Source organism: Ranitomeya variabilis, chromosome 5 (assembly GCF_051348905.1).
Source record: "Ranitomeya variabilis isolate aRanVar5 chromosome 5, aRanVar5.hap1, whole genome shotgun sequence".
Lineage (NCBI taxonomy): Eukaryota > Metazoa > Chordata > Amphibia > Anura > Dendrobatidae > Ranitomeya > Ranitomeya variabilis.
The window spans coordinates 71,147,839-71,161,734 of record NC_135236.1 but is presented as its reverse complement, the minus strand read 5'-3'; the positions used below and the strand labels follow the sequence as shown (position 1 = coordinate 71,161,734).

Below are 13,896 nucleotides of genomic sequence, written 5' to 3'. Positions count from 1 at the left end.
CATCAACTAAGAGGCGTCTAAGGACCCTAAATGTGATGTATTCTAGGACGTATCCAGCCAGGATAAAAGTAGTAGATGACGAGAATACGTAGTGATGGACGATCATGCTGGGATAAGGTGTTATCTGAGCGTGCTCGTGTCCTAATTGAGTGTCTTTGTCGTGCTAAAAAAAAAAGTATTCTGGGCCGGCGTTAGGGGCAGGCAGACCAGGCAGCTGCCTAGGGCCCCCTCTCCTCCAGGGGACCCCAGCCAGTGGCATGCTGCTAATAGTGGCACACCACAGGGCCGCTTTGGGGCCCATGAGTAAGAATGGCCCGGCTTCACATCACAGATGCCAATACAGTTGAAAGCAGTGATGGAGGAGAGAGCATCAGATGATGCTTTGGAGGCCCACACGGTGGTAACACCAGCTGCGAATAACAACATAATAAAATTATATATCTTCCATAAGTCTTATCCATCCCCATATTTAGGTTTGGCATATTGGCTTCTGATGGATGTCCCAGGTGTGGGGAATTGGGGGCGAACGTATCGCACCTTATTTGGAGCTGCATGGTGGTAAGGAGGTACTGGAATGAAGTGGTCTACACATTGTCGCAGGTAATTAGGACTCCTATTGATTGTGTATTGGGAATTGTGGAAGGGGAAACTTGGCCACACTACGATAAAGTATATTCTATTTCTTGCCAGGAAGGTAATAGCACTAAGATGGATGGGGGGACGGGCATCAACTGTTAATCAATGGGAGGAAACTGGAGAATGATATAATACTGTATGAGACTATAGTATATAGGAACAGAGGATGTCCCTAAAAGTTTCATAGAATTTAGGAGAAGTGGTGTGAATCACCCCTGACGCACTTGTCCCCCAGTGTTTTAACTTCCTCAGTTTCACGTTATGAGTACCCTGATGTGGTTTTCAGATGCATGAGATAAGATTCCCGATAATTGGACCAAAGAGTCTATTCTTGTTTATACTTTTAAATCATATAGATCTTAATTTTTTATATGTTTCTTTATAGTCCTGATTTCAGGCAAGTGCAGTGCTTTCAACATACATCTAATACAGGGTTGGACTGGCGTAGCGGGGTACCGGATAAGTGCCCGGTGGACCCGCCGCCCCAGACAGAGATAATGGAAAAAGAAAAAATGTTTTTACAGGCACGGGCCCTTTAAACCACAGGAGGTGCGAAGACTGGGACGGTGTCACTAACCAGCATGCCCAGGCAAGTGCTTGGGCCTTGGACAAAAGGTGGGGGTTCCACTCACCGTCGAGGACACCGGCACACTATGGGGCCCGTGAGTTGGGGGAGCCCGGTGGGAGCGATGGCACCAGGGCCCCACCCCTCAAATACTCACCTCTCCCGTTCCCGCAGCTCCAGTGTCTTCAGCGCCTTCTGACTCTGTGACATCTCAGGGCAGAGAGCGCAATGACATTACTACAGCGTGCCCTCTGTGCTGGTCAGAGCAGAGTCACAAGACGCTCAGCATACCGGGGAACGGGAGAGATGAGTATTTGATTTTTTTAATGTATGCAGCATTATATGGGGCCCAGGCCTATTATACTGTATAGAGCATAATATAGGGCCCATTACATACTGTACGGAGCAATATATGGGGCTCATTATACTGTGTGGAGCGCTATGTGGTGCCCATAATACTGTATGGAGCAATATATCAGGCCCATTATACTGTATGGAGCAATATATGGGGCTCATTATATACTGTATGGAGCAATATATCAGGCCCATTATACTGTATAGAGCAATATATGGGGCTCATTATACTGTATGGAGCAATATATCAGGCCCATTTTACTGTATGGAGCAATATATGGGGCGCATTATATACTGTATGGAGCAATATATGGGGCTCATTACACTGTATGGAGCAATATATCAGGCCCATTATACTGTATAGGGCAATATATGGGGCTCATTATACTGTATGGAGCAATATGTCAGGCCCATTATTCTGTATGGAGCAATATATGGGGCCCATTATATACTGTATGAAGCAATGTATGGGGTCTATTATGTACTGTATGGAGCAATATATGGGGCTCATTATACTGTATGGAGCAATATATGGGGGCCATTATTCTGTATGGAGCAATATATGGGGATCATTATTCTGTATGGAGCAATACATCAGGCCCATTACACTGTATGGAGCAATATATGGTGCTATTACACTGAATACAGCAATATATGGGGTCCATTATATATTGTATGAAGCAATATATGGGGGCTATTATTCTATGTGGAGCAATATATGGGGGGCCATTATATACTGTATGGAGCAACATATGGGGGCCGTTTTTCTGTATGGAGCAATAAATGGGGGCCATTATTCTGTATGGAGCAATACATTAGGCCCATTATACTGTATGGAGCACTATATGGGGCCATTATACTGTATGGAGCATTATATGGGGCTCATTATTCTCTATGGAGCAATTTATCAGGCCCATTATACTGTATTTTAATTTGCATAATAAAATAGCAAAAAAAAACCTGTTGCAAAAACACTGCATGTGAACAAAGCCTAAGGCTACGGTGAGTTGTTGCCATTGTTATTGCATTTTTCATGCTATGGTTTTTTGTCTCTTTTTGGTGTGTCATTTTAATTATTATTTTTTTTTTTAAAGTTGTTTTTTGTTTTTTTTCATATTTCCTGATATTTGGCTTTTACGAACCTTTATTGACACAGTCATGTGTGGATTATATGTGTTTTCACAGCAAAAACGCATTTACTTTTTTTTTTTTACCTGCAGATTTTCTGCATCTAATACAAGTCTATGGGGAAAATCTGTACATAAACACAGCGTACCCACGAGAGAAATTGACATGTTGCGGATTCAAATCTCGCACTGCAGGTCAGTTGACACTGAGCAAAAAAAAAAAAAAAAAAGTGCAGTGGGCAGAAGATTTCTATAAATCCCAAAAATGCAGTGTGAAAAAACTCACCACAAACTCGTCGTGAGAACATAGCCTTAAAATGGCGTTTGGCCAGTATACTGACCATTGCCTGCCCATAAAGACATTTTTTTAGTTGAATTTTGTCCAGATTTTGCGGAGTGTTCACACTTTTTGCTGACTTTTTAAAGAGATTGCCTGAAAACTTTTTCAAAAAGTTTTTTGAGAAGTTTTGCGAAGGATTTGAAGAATTTCTGCTCAGCTTTACCTTACTGAGAACTATCGGGTCGGGTCTGTCATCACAAGGTATCAGCCAAAAATCACTGACAGTGGTCCCAGTATAGAGTACAACAAAACAGCTACGCTACTTATACCCCTAAATACAGTAATGAGGGATCTGAAAAATTTCACATTGAATCATTTACCACCTTTGCCAGGAACCTTCTGGAGGAAAAGGTGTCTGTGCAGGACCCGAAATACCCAAGGCCATTAATGCCATTTGTGTCACAGCAAAGAGAAGAGTGAGGGAAACGGAGCGGAGGATGACGCCGTAATAAGCGGTTAATGAAGTTAATTAAGGAGGGATCTGTCACTGGCACATGCGGCAACACCGGTTATATAATCAGGAAGATCTGTAATGAGATAAATGGCTTCTATCATTAGGGGATTACAGACCCCAGTGTCCCATTTACACCTTACACCTTACACCTGACTCCGCTGGATGCTGATGGACACGATATAGCATCATTTATTTTTTGGTAGGGATCCATATGGAAAATGGATTTTGATGCATTTTTTTAATCAGCTATTGAATTAATGCTTTTTTTTGTTTTTTGTTTTTTTATGTGGGATCCACATGAAAATTTGATTTCGCTGCTTTTTTTTTTTTTAAACCAGGTTTTAAATTAATTTTTTTTTTAATTTTTTGTTTGTTCCAGAAATGCTGGTACATAAAAATCCGCTATTAAAATCTACACTATATATATATATATATATATATATATATATATATATATATATATATATATATATATATATATATATATATATAACATGTGAACGCTGCCTTAATCCACAAGTTAAACAGAAATTCTTTTAGTGTGGCTTTTGGTGTATTACCACAAAAAAATAAAAATAAAATAAAGATGCATGAATAATTGCAGAAAATATGTGCGGATTTTACATGCAGAAACACTGCAGATTTTTAATGTTAAGAATCTGCTCATAAAATCCGCACCAAATATGTGATGCATGAACCCAGCATCTACCAGCAGAGGGCAGCACAATTCGCTCACAATGCAGGGAAGTACAGAGATGGGGGGTTAAGAACTTTTGCAAAAGTATCTGGGCAAAGTATAGCACCATTTTGCTATATATAGTGAGTATATATGGCACTATTTATTTAGCTATAAGTAGGCGATGTATTATTTGCATATGCATGCAGTTTAGTTAGCGGATGCTGTTTGACATTTTCTGAGCAGTAAGTCTCATATTTATCATATTTATCAAGCCTACGTAAGTTTCTAAGTAAGGATGTAACGATTTTATCTAATACCCATCATGAAATGCTTTTTATAGTGATATTCCTTTAATCTGTCATCTGATAATCCAGAAAAAATGCCAGTATTCCAGAATTCCCAAAAAACTAGTCAGTATCAGTTCCGTTTAGATGAATCGTTTTGTAATCAGCATGCAATGACTAATGACATGCTAATTAGGTAATCAATATTGCACAATATCACCAGTGACGACCTAATGAGATGACCGATTGGATGGGAAAACGAGAATCAGTTCTGTTCCCAGGTCTCCCGGCCTTTCTGCTCTTTAATCCCAGGAAAAAAAATTAATCCTGGCTGAAAATTAGATTAAATCTGTAGCTCAGGCCAAATTATGCACTTTTCTAAAATGGCGGTCAGGTTTTCCTCTGAGAAACAGGCTCCAGGGATGACACCATGAAGGCCTCACATTATGGACACAGAAGAAAACTGGTTGAATGGGAATCTATGAATTTCTAATCCTCTATCAATTCAATGTACATGTAGAAAACCCGGACGTACAGGTTGTGCAAAGGCCTCTTGTGTTGCCATGGCGTCTCAGTTGTTTACTAGGCCTCATACGTCCTGTCTTTATGGTACGCCGCCTGTCCTGTGGTGTTGTATGAGGCCTAGTGACTAGGCCTCATGTGATGTTATGATTTTGTGACACCTATTAAAAGGGGTATTCCCATCTCCAAGATCCTATTCCAATATGTAGTAGGTCTAGTAATAATATTATCGTCAAATACCTCCAATTAGAAATGTAGTATAGTTTTTCTGATTTGCTATGTCACTTGCCCAGTGTGCAGGGCATTTCAATAGCTTACAGTAGGTATCCATGGTTACAACCACTCACATTGTGACAGTTAGCTCTTAGTGGTTATAACCATGGATACCTAAGCTACTGCAATGCTCTGCACTTGGGGTAAGTGACATAGGTAATCAGGAAAACTATACATTTCCAATTGGAGGTATTTGCTATTATTACATATTGGGATGGGATCTTGGAGATGGGAATAACCCTTTAAGCACCAGAGTCGTGGGCACAGAAGTGAAGACAAGCTGGCATGGCGTACCAGACTGGCACCATACGGATTGACTATGGTTTGGTCAGTCTCTGTACCTGCTTTACATCTGACGTACAGTACAGACTAAAAGTTTGGACACACCTTCTCATTTAAAGATTTTTCTGTATTTTCATGACTATGAAAATTGCACATTCACACTGAAGGCATCAAAACTATGAATTAACACATGTGGAATTATATACTTAACAAAAAAGTGTGAAACAACTGAAATTATGTCTTATATTCTAGATTCTTCAAAGTAGCCACCTTTTGCTTTGATGACTGCTTTGCACACTCTTGGCATTCTCTTGATGATCTTCAAGAGGTAGTCACCGGGAATGGTTTTCACTTCACAGGTGTCCCCTGTCAGGTTTAATAAGTGGGGTTTCTTGCCTTATAAATGGTGCTGGGACCATCAGTTGTGTTGAGCAGAAGTCTGGTGGATATACAGCTGATAGTCCTACTGAATAGACTGTTAGAATTTGTATTATGGCAAGAAAAAAGCAGCTAAGTAAAGAAAAGCGAGTGGCCATCATTACTTTAAGAAATGAAGGTCAGTCAGTCTGAAAAATTGGGCAAACTTTGAAAGTGTCCCCAAGTGCATTGGCAAAAACCATCAAGCGCTACAAAGAAACTGGCTCACATGAGGACCGCCCCAGGAAAGGAAGACCAAGAGTCACCTCTGCTTCTGAGGATAACTTTATCCGAGTCACCAGCCTCAGAAATCGCAGGTTAACAGCAGCTCAGATTAGAGACCAGGTCAATGCCACACAGAGTTCTAGCAGCAGACACATCTCTACAACAACTGTAAGGGCTTGCTTCCACTTGCGAGAAACACGTCCGTGTCAACCAAGCTCTGGCGCCGGCACTCCAGAGAGGAGCAACACATGGAGCTGCACGCTCCGTTCCAAAGTGCCGGCACCAGAGCTTGGTTTTCACATGCGAGACACGGACGTGTTTCTAGCAAGTGGAAACAAGCCCTTAAGAGGAGACTTTGTGCAGCAGGCCTTCATGGTAAAATAGCTGCTAGGAAACCACTGCTAAGGACAGGCAACAAGCAGAAGAGACTTGTTTGGGCTAAAGAACACAAGGAATGGACATTAGACCAGTGGAAATCTGTGCTTTGGCCTGATGAGTCCAAATTTGAGATCTTTGGTTCCAACCACCGTGTCTTTGTGCGATGCAGAAAAGGTGAACGGATGGACTCTACATGCCTGGTTCCCACCGTGAAGCATGTAGGAGGTGTGATGGTGTGGGGGTGCTTTGCTGGTGACACTGTTGGGGATTTATTCAAAATTGAAGGCATACTGAACCAGCATGGCTACAACAGCATCTTGCAGCGACATGCTATTCCATCCGGTTTGCGTTTAGTTGGACCATCATTTATTTTTCAACAGGACAATGACCCCAAACACACCTCCAGGCTGTGTAAGGGCTATTTGACCAAGAAGGAGAGTGATGGGGTGTTACGCCAGATGACCTGGCCTCCACAGTCACCAGACCTGAACCCAATCGAGATGGTTTGGGGTGAGCTGGACCGCAGAGTGAAGGCAAAAGGGCCAACAAGTGCTAAGCATCTCTGGGAACTCCTTCAAGATTGTTGGAAGACCATTCCCGGTGACTACCTCTTGAAGCTCATCAAGAGAATGCCAAGAGTGTGCAAAGCAGTCATCAAAGCAAAAGGTGGCTACTTTGAAGAACCTAGAATATAAGACATATTTTCAGTTGTTTCACACTTTTTTGTTAAGTATATAATTCCACATGTGTTAAATCATAGTTTTGATGTCTTCAGTGTGAATGTACAATTTTCATAGTCATGAAAATACAGAAAAATCTTTAAATGAGAAGGTGTGTCCAAACTTTTGGCCTATACTGTATATGCTGCTAGACATTTTGTTTGTATATATTTTTTCATCTCTGTCTCCTGATCCAAGTTTTCCAACCGTCCAGCAATTACTGAATAGTCAGTAAAAATGCACTTTTAACATCTGTAAAAGAAAAAATTGACGTATCCGTGATTTTTTTTGAGGATGAAGAAACTTATACAGATCATTTTGATTTAGAATATGGGCCATAGACATGCATCTCTATAATGATTTATTGTGGTTTTCCAATGTGTCCATAAAAAATATTGCCTGTCCGTGATTTTTTTGATAAGGTGTCCAGAAAAAATAAAATGTAAAGTGGGCAACCCTGTCCTGATCTCAATCGGACTCAGTTTCTTGACAAAGAATCAATTGGAACTCATTGGGGATGAGTAAAGGGTTTTTCTTAAAAAGAAAAAAAAAAATACTTGATTATTTGCTGATCACTGGAGGTTCCAACCGTTGTATCTTGAGATTGGGGCTCCGCTGCCCTGTCAGGAATGGAGCGGAGGGGCACATGCTCCATTCATTGTCTATGGGACTGCTGGATATAGCCACGTGCAGCACTCAGTGTCTCATAGACAATCAATGGAGGACGTTGGAGCATGTCACTTTTCAACTGCGTACCCCAAAAAGACATAAATCAAATATGGATGAAAATTGGATTTGGTGCACCAAAGGTCCATTTTTTTCTCTTATAAGCGAAAATGGGGTTTATAGATTAACAAACCCCTTAGTATTTGCAACTAAGTCTGCAGAGTTGTAAGCAGAGGGGACAATCACCTAACAAAAGATGGACCATGAATTCAGAAGAAATGCACCCCTTCTGGTATAACAGGTCTGTCCAGTCAGCAGCGCCCACCAGAGCAGTAGGGGCAAAGGGTGGTCCGACTGTCCATTGTTCCTTGCCTCAGGGCGGCCTCCTGAGTCAGGAAGTTTGGTTTCAGGGACATTGATAGGAGATTCACAAATGCCCCCAATACTCCTCCAAATGCCCATACCACCACAAAGGCCTAATCAAGCAAATGGGGTCGGTAACGATTCCCTGCGCAGGGAAAAGCAGAACTGTGATAGATTGTCATACCGGCAGTGCAGTGGGGACCCCCAGAAGTCAGATCATAAAGTAACGGCATATATTAGCTACAGGTTATCACCCTAGTAGATGGGATGATTCCTTTAAGCCCCACAGACCGGCCAACTCATTATTGCATTTGCCCCTTTTTCATCTATATTTTGCACATTATTTTAATTTGCCCTTCTTTAAATGTATCTTATGCACTGGATGTTGCAGCAGTGCCCCCATGAGTGTTGGCTTTGGGGGTCTATCCCTGTGGGGTGCACTTACATAGTGCTGGGCAGCCCACCTGATCTAGTAGTATGGGTATCACTAATCGCATGTAAGCTGACATGGTGCACGGTGTGACTGGTGCCCTATACAGGAGCATCCTTAACACTAGACAGCCGCCATCTCCATGAACAGGAGGTTTATAGGAGACTACTTCATTATTTTGCACCGATTCAGCCTGCATGTGTAGTACATTACTATCGGGACCAGGAAACTACGGATACCATTTTTTGCAATGTCTTCTGAATTTTTCATCCTTTAGGACGAGTTTCTTCATTTTGTAAACTTTATGTATTCACTTTTTTTTTTTTATGTTCATTATTGGGGGGTAGGCTTTGAGTTTTCCAGATATTTTCAGCTGGTTCATCAATGGCAACAAAAGAAAAAAATGTGGTCAGCACTCACCAAACCCGATGCTGTAAAATGTCTTTATTTGGACATGGAGAACCTGGTGTCTAAGGATGACAGCTGTTTCGCGCTACATGCGCTTCCACAGATCATCGGGATCTGTGGAAGCGCATGTAGCGCGAAACAGCTGTCATCCTTAGACACCAGGTTCTCCCTGTCCATGTCCAAATAAAGACATTTTACAGCATCGGGTTTGGTGAGTGCTGACCACTTTTTTTCTTTTGTTTTTGAATTATAAATATCTTTTTGGTTGAGCACCACTTATGCCCATGCATTGAGTAGGAGGTATAGGAGCTGGTGCAGCGTATTGTAGCACGCCGATAGGTGATCGCAAAGGACAGCAGTGCAGGTATATATGTTTTCCTTTTTTTGGACTCATCAATGGCAACTTTTTGAAATTGCATTTTTGTACAAACGTACTTGAGTGCACTCAGGCTTTGGCCTGCACTGGGGTTAATGCAGAATTAGAAATTTAAAAAAGGTGCATAATTTATGTAAAGTGGCAGTAAATCTTCATCAAGACAGGAACCACCTACAGAAAGTAACAGGATTCCATCAGGCTCTGCATAGACTTGTAAGGTCCCCGACCTGGGGGGAGGGGAGGATTCCCTGGGGCAGCACCTGATGATATAACTGCAGTGATCAGGTTACAGACTACTGCATGGAGAATTCAGAAACATTTGTTCTCCATTGACTAAAGTTCCTCAATGTTTTGTAAACTTTGCAAAAGAAGCCCAATTCAATGTCAGGACTATAGTCGGTGGAAGGCGTAAACCAAAATCCTGAAGATCATTATCACAACGATAAGTATCCGGACACAATAAAGGCATCATTATATAGGTTAAATTTCACACTTTTGTCTTTCAATCTTAAACCTATGAATTACGAAAGAAAAAAATAAAATGCACAAAATACTGAAAAGATCTAACAATATTTATTGAATCTGCAGTAAAACAGTAAAAAGAAATATACATTTCTCACCCCCAAACTGGTTTATTCAATGTCATCAAGTACAGATCTTACAGGACCTTGAAGACCTCCTATAGTTCAGTACACTGGATGGCGCCAAGTCAGGGATCAGCACTTCAACTACAACTCCCAGCATTCCTTGAGATGCACAGGGTGTAAGAGCTGCCAATGCATGGTGGGAGATGTAGTTTTATAGCAGCTGGAATGAGAAGGTCTGCAGATCCCTGTACGAGGTCTGCAACCATTTCTTATATACCAAGAGTTCGACCACAGGTTACATTGTGAAGAATGAAGCCGGGCTACTGAGAAGAACTTTGGATTCTTCGGTGGTAAAGCCGCCAGGCACCTACTCTACAACCATATTGGAGAAAGTTTCCGTCCTAGAAGCCCTCTTGATCTACAAGAAGGGGTTGTCGTACGACCATGTGTTTTTGTTCCAGTGGACCAGCACCTTCGCAATGTTAGTGTCACCAATAGGTGACCTGCGTATAGCCGCGGTGATCAGCCTCCTTATTCAGAACATAATTCTTCCCTTCATTATTATCCCAGTGTTCTGCGCCCCTACACCAAAAGCAAATACAGAATTCAGCCCGCTGGGTGTCAGGAGGCAGCGGGAGCCTGAAGGAGAAAGTGTCCGTCTCGTCTCCTCCACAGGGATCCCGCAGATAAGAGCACGGAAGGTCGTAGTGACTTTTCCAGTTATCGTAGCTGACCCGAAGAGTTACCCGCTTCTCAAAGCCAATATTGCGCACCCGCACCGTACCGGCCACTGCCGCTCCCTGGACGGCGCATTGCTCCAGACAAACCTGCTGCCGGGAGAGCCTAGCCCGGAAACTGCTATAGTCTTGGGTTGGAGGGTGAAAGTCCAGAGAGTAGGTAGAGCTGGAGAGTGGGCGCAGGGCTCGCAACGATGCCAAGGCGATCACCAGCGGATCTTCATCGAAGAACGGATGAGAGAAGTGACGGACGGTGGTGAGGGCCAGCCCAAGAGCGTCGGCAAAAACTACGCCTTTCTTACGCGGATCCGGGAGGCGAGGGGTTGGAACCAAACATGGCCGCAGTGACCTAGCTGAAGGTAGTCGCAGGTTGCGCGGAGAAGGAGGGCTGAGACACAGGCACATGGAGAAGTCGCCAGGCATCCTGTAGGTAGAAGTGAAGACCTAGGACACGAGAAGAAAGGACATGTTAAAGTTTGATGTAAAACGGAGACTTCAATTATCACCTCTGGGCTGGAGCACTCTCAAAGGGGTTTCAAAGGAAATTAAAAAAAAAAAAAAAAAAAAAAAAAGTCACATGCACTAACCAATCCCCACAGCTTCCATCCTAAGCATGTGTTCACACTAAAGTTTCCAGAGCAGAAATGCTAAACATTCTAAATAAAAACATGGTTTTTGGAGTTTCTGCAGCACAAAAACTCAGTGTGAACATACATTTAGCTTACCCAATTAACCTAATCTGGTGATCAGCAGGACTTTACTTATTTATTTATTTATTTATTTATTTTTTTTTTTGGGGGGGGGTCACACAGCTGTGGCTGCTGATCAGATAAGGTTGGGGGAGGAGGGGTCCCCACTGATCAGCAGGGAATGATTTTCCAATGCATCAAGATAGGTTCACTGGAACAAGGAAAGTCAGGATAAAAGTGGCAGAAATGCAATAAAAGCGAAGGAAACCTGGATCATAGGGCGGAATTCACAAGCGAGTAACGCAGATATTATGTATGCCCATTTAACAATAGTTTTATTGCTATAGCGCCAACATATTCCTAAGCACTTTACATTTTTCACCTGTAAAGCACCATGGAACAAATGGCACTATAATAAATAACACTTAGCACATGCAAATCTTCCTATACCTTGCAGGCTGCAGTATGTAAACCCTTACTAAAAAGAAAATAGGGGGCACCTCTTACCCCCAAGTAAGGTCTCAGCAATTTAACATTTGGATTCTGTGCACCCAGGGGCACAGGGTGGGCACAGAGGGGGGTGGGCACCCTGCCACAGACCTCTATAGACTATTGCACCGCTAGATTAACCCCTAAGTAACTACAGTAGTGCAGAAACCATAGTACAGGAGGCGGACCCCACGGGACAGACAAGTAACTCACCTACTGATAGAGAACACTGGAATGTCTTTGTTATCAGCTCTCAGGGGCTGCACAGATCAGACCCCGGGAATTCCTCTTGCTGTGGACGCGGGTGGTGCAGGGGGAGGGACAAATGGTTCTGGGCAGTAATCAGCGTCCGCCACAGAGAACAGCACAAGCCACTGAGAACCCGCGCAGCAGTCCCCTCCTATCCCACCGGCGACCTGCGCCAAGTAAACTGCAGCGGAGCTGACTGCCGGCTAAAGCCTCTCTGTTGTATCATGTGATCTACAGACTTCTAACCAATCACAACGGACTCGTTTTTCCCGTAACCAATGAAACCCCGGACAGGCGGGAACAAGGGGCGGAGTCATGGTCAGTGACCTGTCTGTGAGCCCAGAGCTAGCACGCTGCGGTCATGCGTCATCAGGAGATCAGCACGTGTCCGACTGATGGGATCTCTGCTGCCGGGCGGTAATCTCAGCAACAGGGGAGAGGACTGCAAGTCCCAGCATCATCACCATGTGCCTACCAGCAGCTCTAGAGTGCCCCCATATAGTGTACTATGCACAGCGCTAGAGTGCCCCCATATAGTGTACAATGCACAGCACTAGAGTGCCCCCATATAGTGTACAATGGACAGCACTAGAGTGCCCCCATATAGTGTACAATGCACAGCACTAGAGTGCCCCCATATAGTGTACTGTGCACAGCACTAGAGTGCCCCCATATAGTGTACTATGCACAGCACTAGAGTGCCCCCATATAGTGTACTATGCACAGCACTAGAGTGCCCCCATATAGTGTACAATGCACAGCACTAGAGTGCCCCCATATAGTTTACTATGCACAGCACTAGAGTGCCCCCATATAGTGTACAATGCACAGCACTAGAGTGCCCCCATATAGTGTACTGTGCACAGCACTAGAGTGCCCCCATATAGTGTACTATGCACAGCACTAGAGTGCCCCCATATAGTGTACTATGCACAGCACTAGAGTGCCCCCATATAGTGTACAATGCACAGCACTAGAGTGCCCCCATATAGTTTACTATGCACAGCACTAGAGTGCTCCCATATAGTGTACTGTGCACAGCACTAGAGTGCCCCCATATAGTTTACTATGCACAGCACTAGAGTGCTCCCATATAGTGTACTGTGCACAGCACTAGAGTACCCCCATATAGTGTACTATACACAGCACTAGAGTGCCCCCATATAGTGTACTATGCACAGCACTAGAGTGCCCCCATATAGTGTACTATGCACAGCACTAGAGTGCCCCCATATAGTGTACTGTGCACAGCACTAGAGTGCCCCCATATAGTGTACTATACACAGCACTAGAGTGCCCCCACATAGTGTACTATACACAGCACTAGAGTGCCCCCATATAGAGTGCACTATACACAGCACTAGAGTGCCCCCATATAGAGTTCACTATACACAGCACTAGAGTGCCCCCATATAGTGTACTATACACAGCACTAGAGTGCCCCCATATAGTGTACTATACACAGTACTAGAGTGCCCCCATATAGAGTTCACTATACACAGCACTAGAGTGCCCCATATAGTGTACTATGCACAGCACTAGAGTGCCCCCATATAGTGTACTATACACAGCACTAGAGTGCCCCCATATAGTGTACTATGCACAGCACTAGAGTGCCCCATATAGTGTACTATACACAGCACTAGA

At 43.4% G+C, this 13,896-nt stretch overlaps 1 protein-coding gene across 1 annotated transcript; it reads right to left on the bottom strand.

Moving 5' to 3' along the window:
• Positions 1–10,049: 10,049 nt before the first annotated feature.
• Positions 10,050–12,352, bottom strand: LOC143774526 (protein phosphatase 1 regulatory subunit 3C-like). The gene is made up of 2 exons (XM_077262190.1): positions 12,214–12,352; positions 10,050–11,266 (listed from the first exon to the last, which is right to left on the bottom strand). The coding sequence occupies exon 2, from the start codon at positions 11,243–11,245 to the stop codon at positions 10,574–10,576; it is 672 nt and encodes a 223-aa protein (XP_077118305.1). The 5' UTR covers positions 11,246–11,266; positions 12,214–12,352; the 3' UTR covers positions 10,050–10,573.
• Between the last annotated feature and the right edge of the window lie 1,544 nt (positions 12,353–13,896).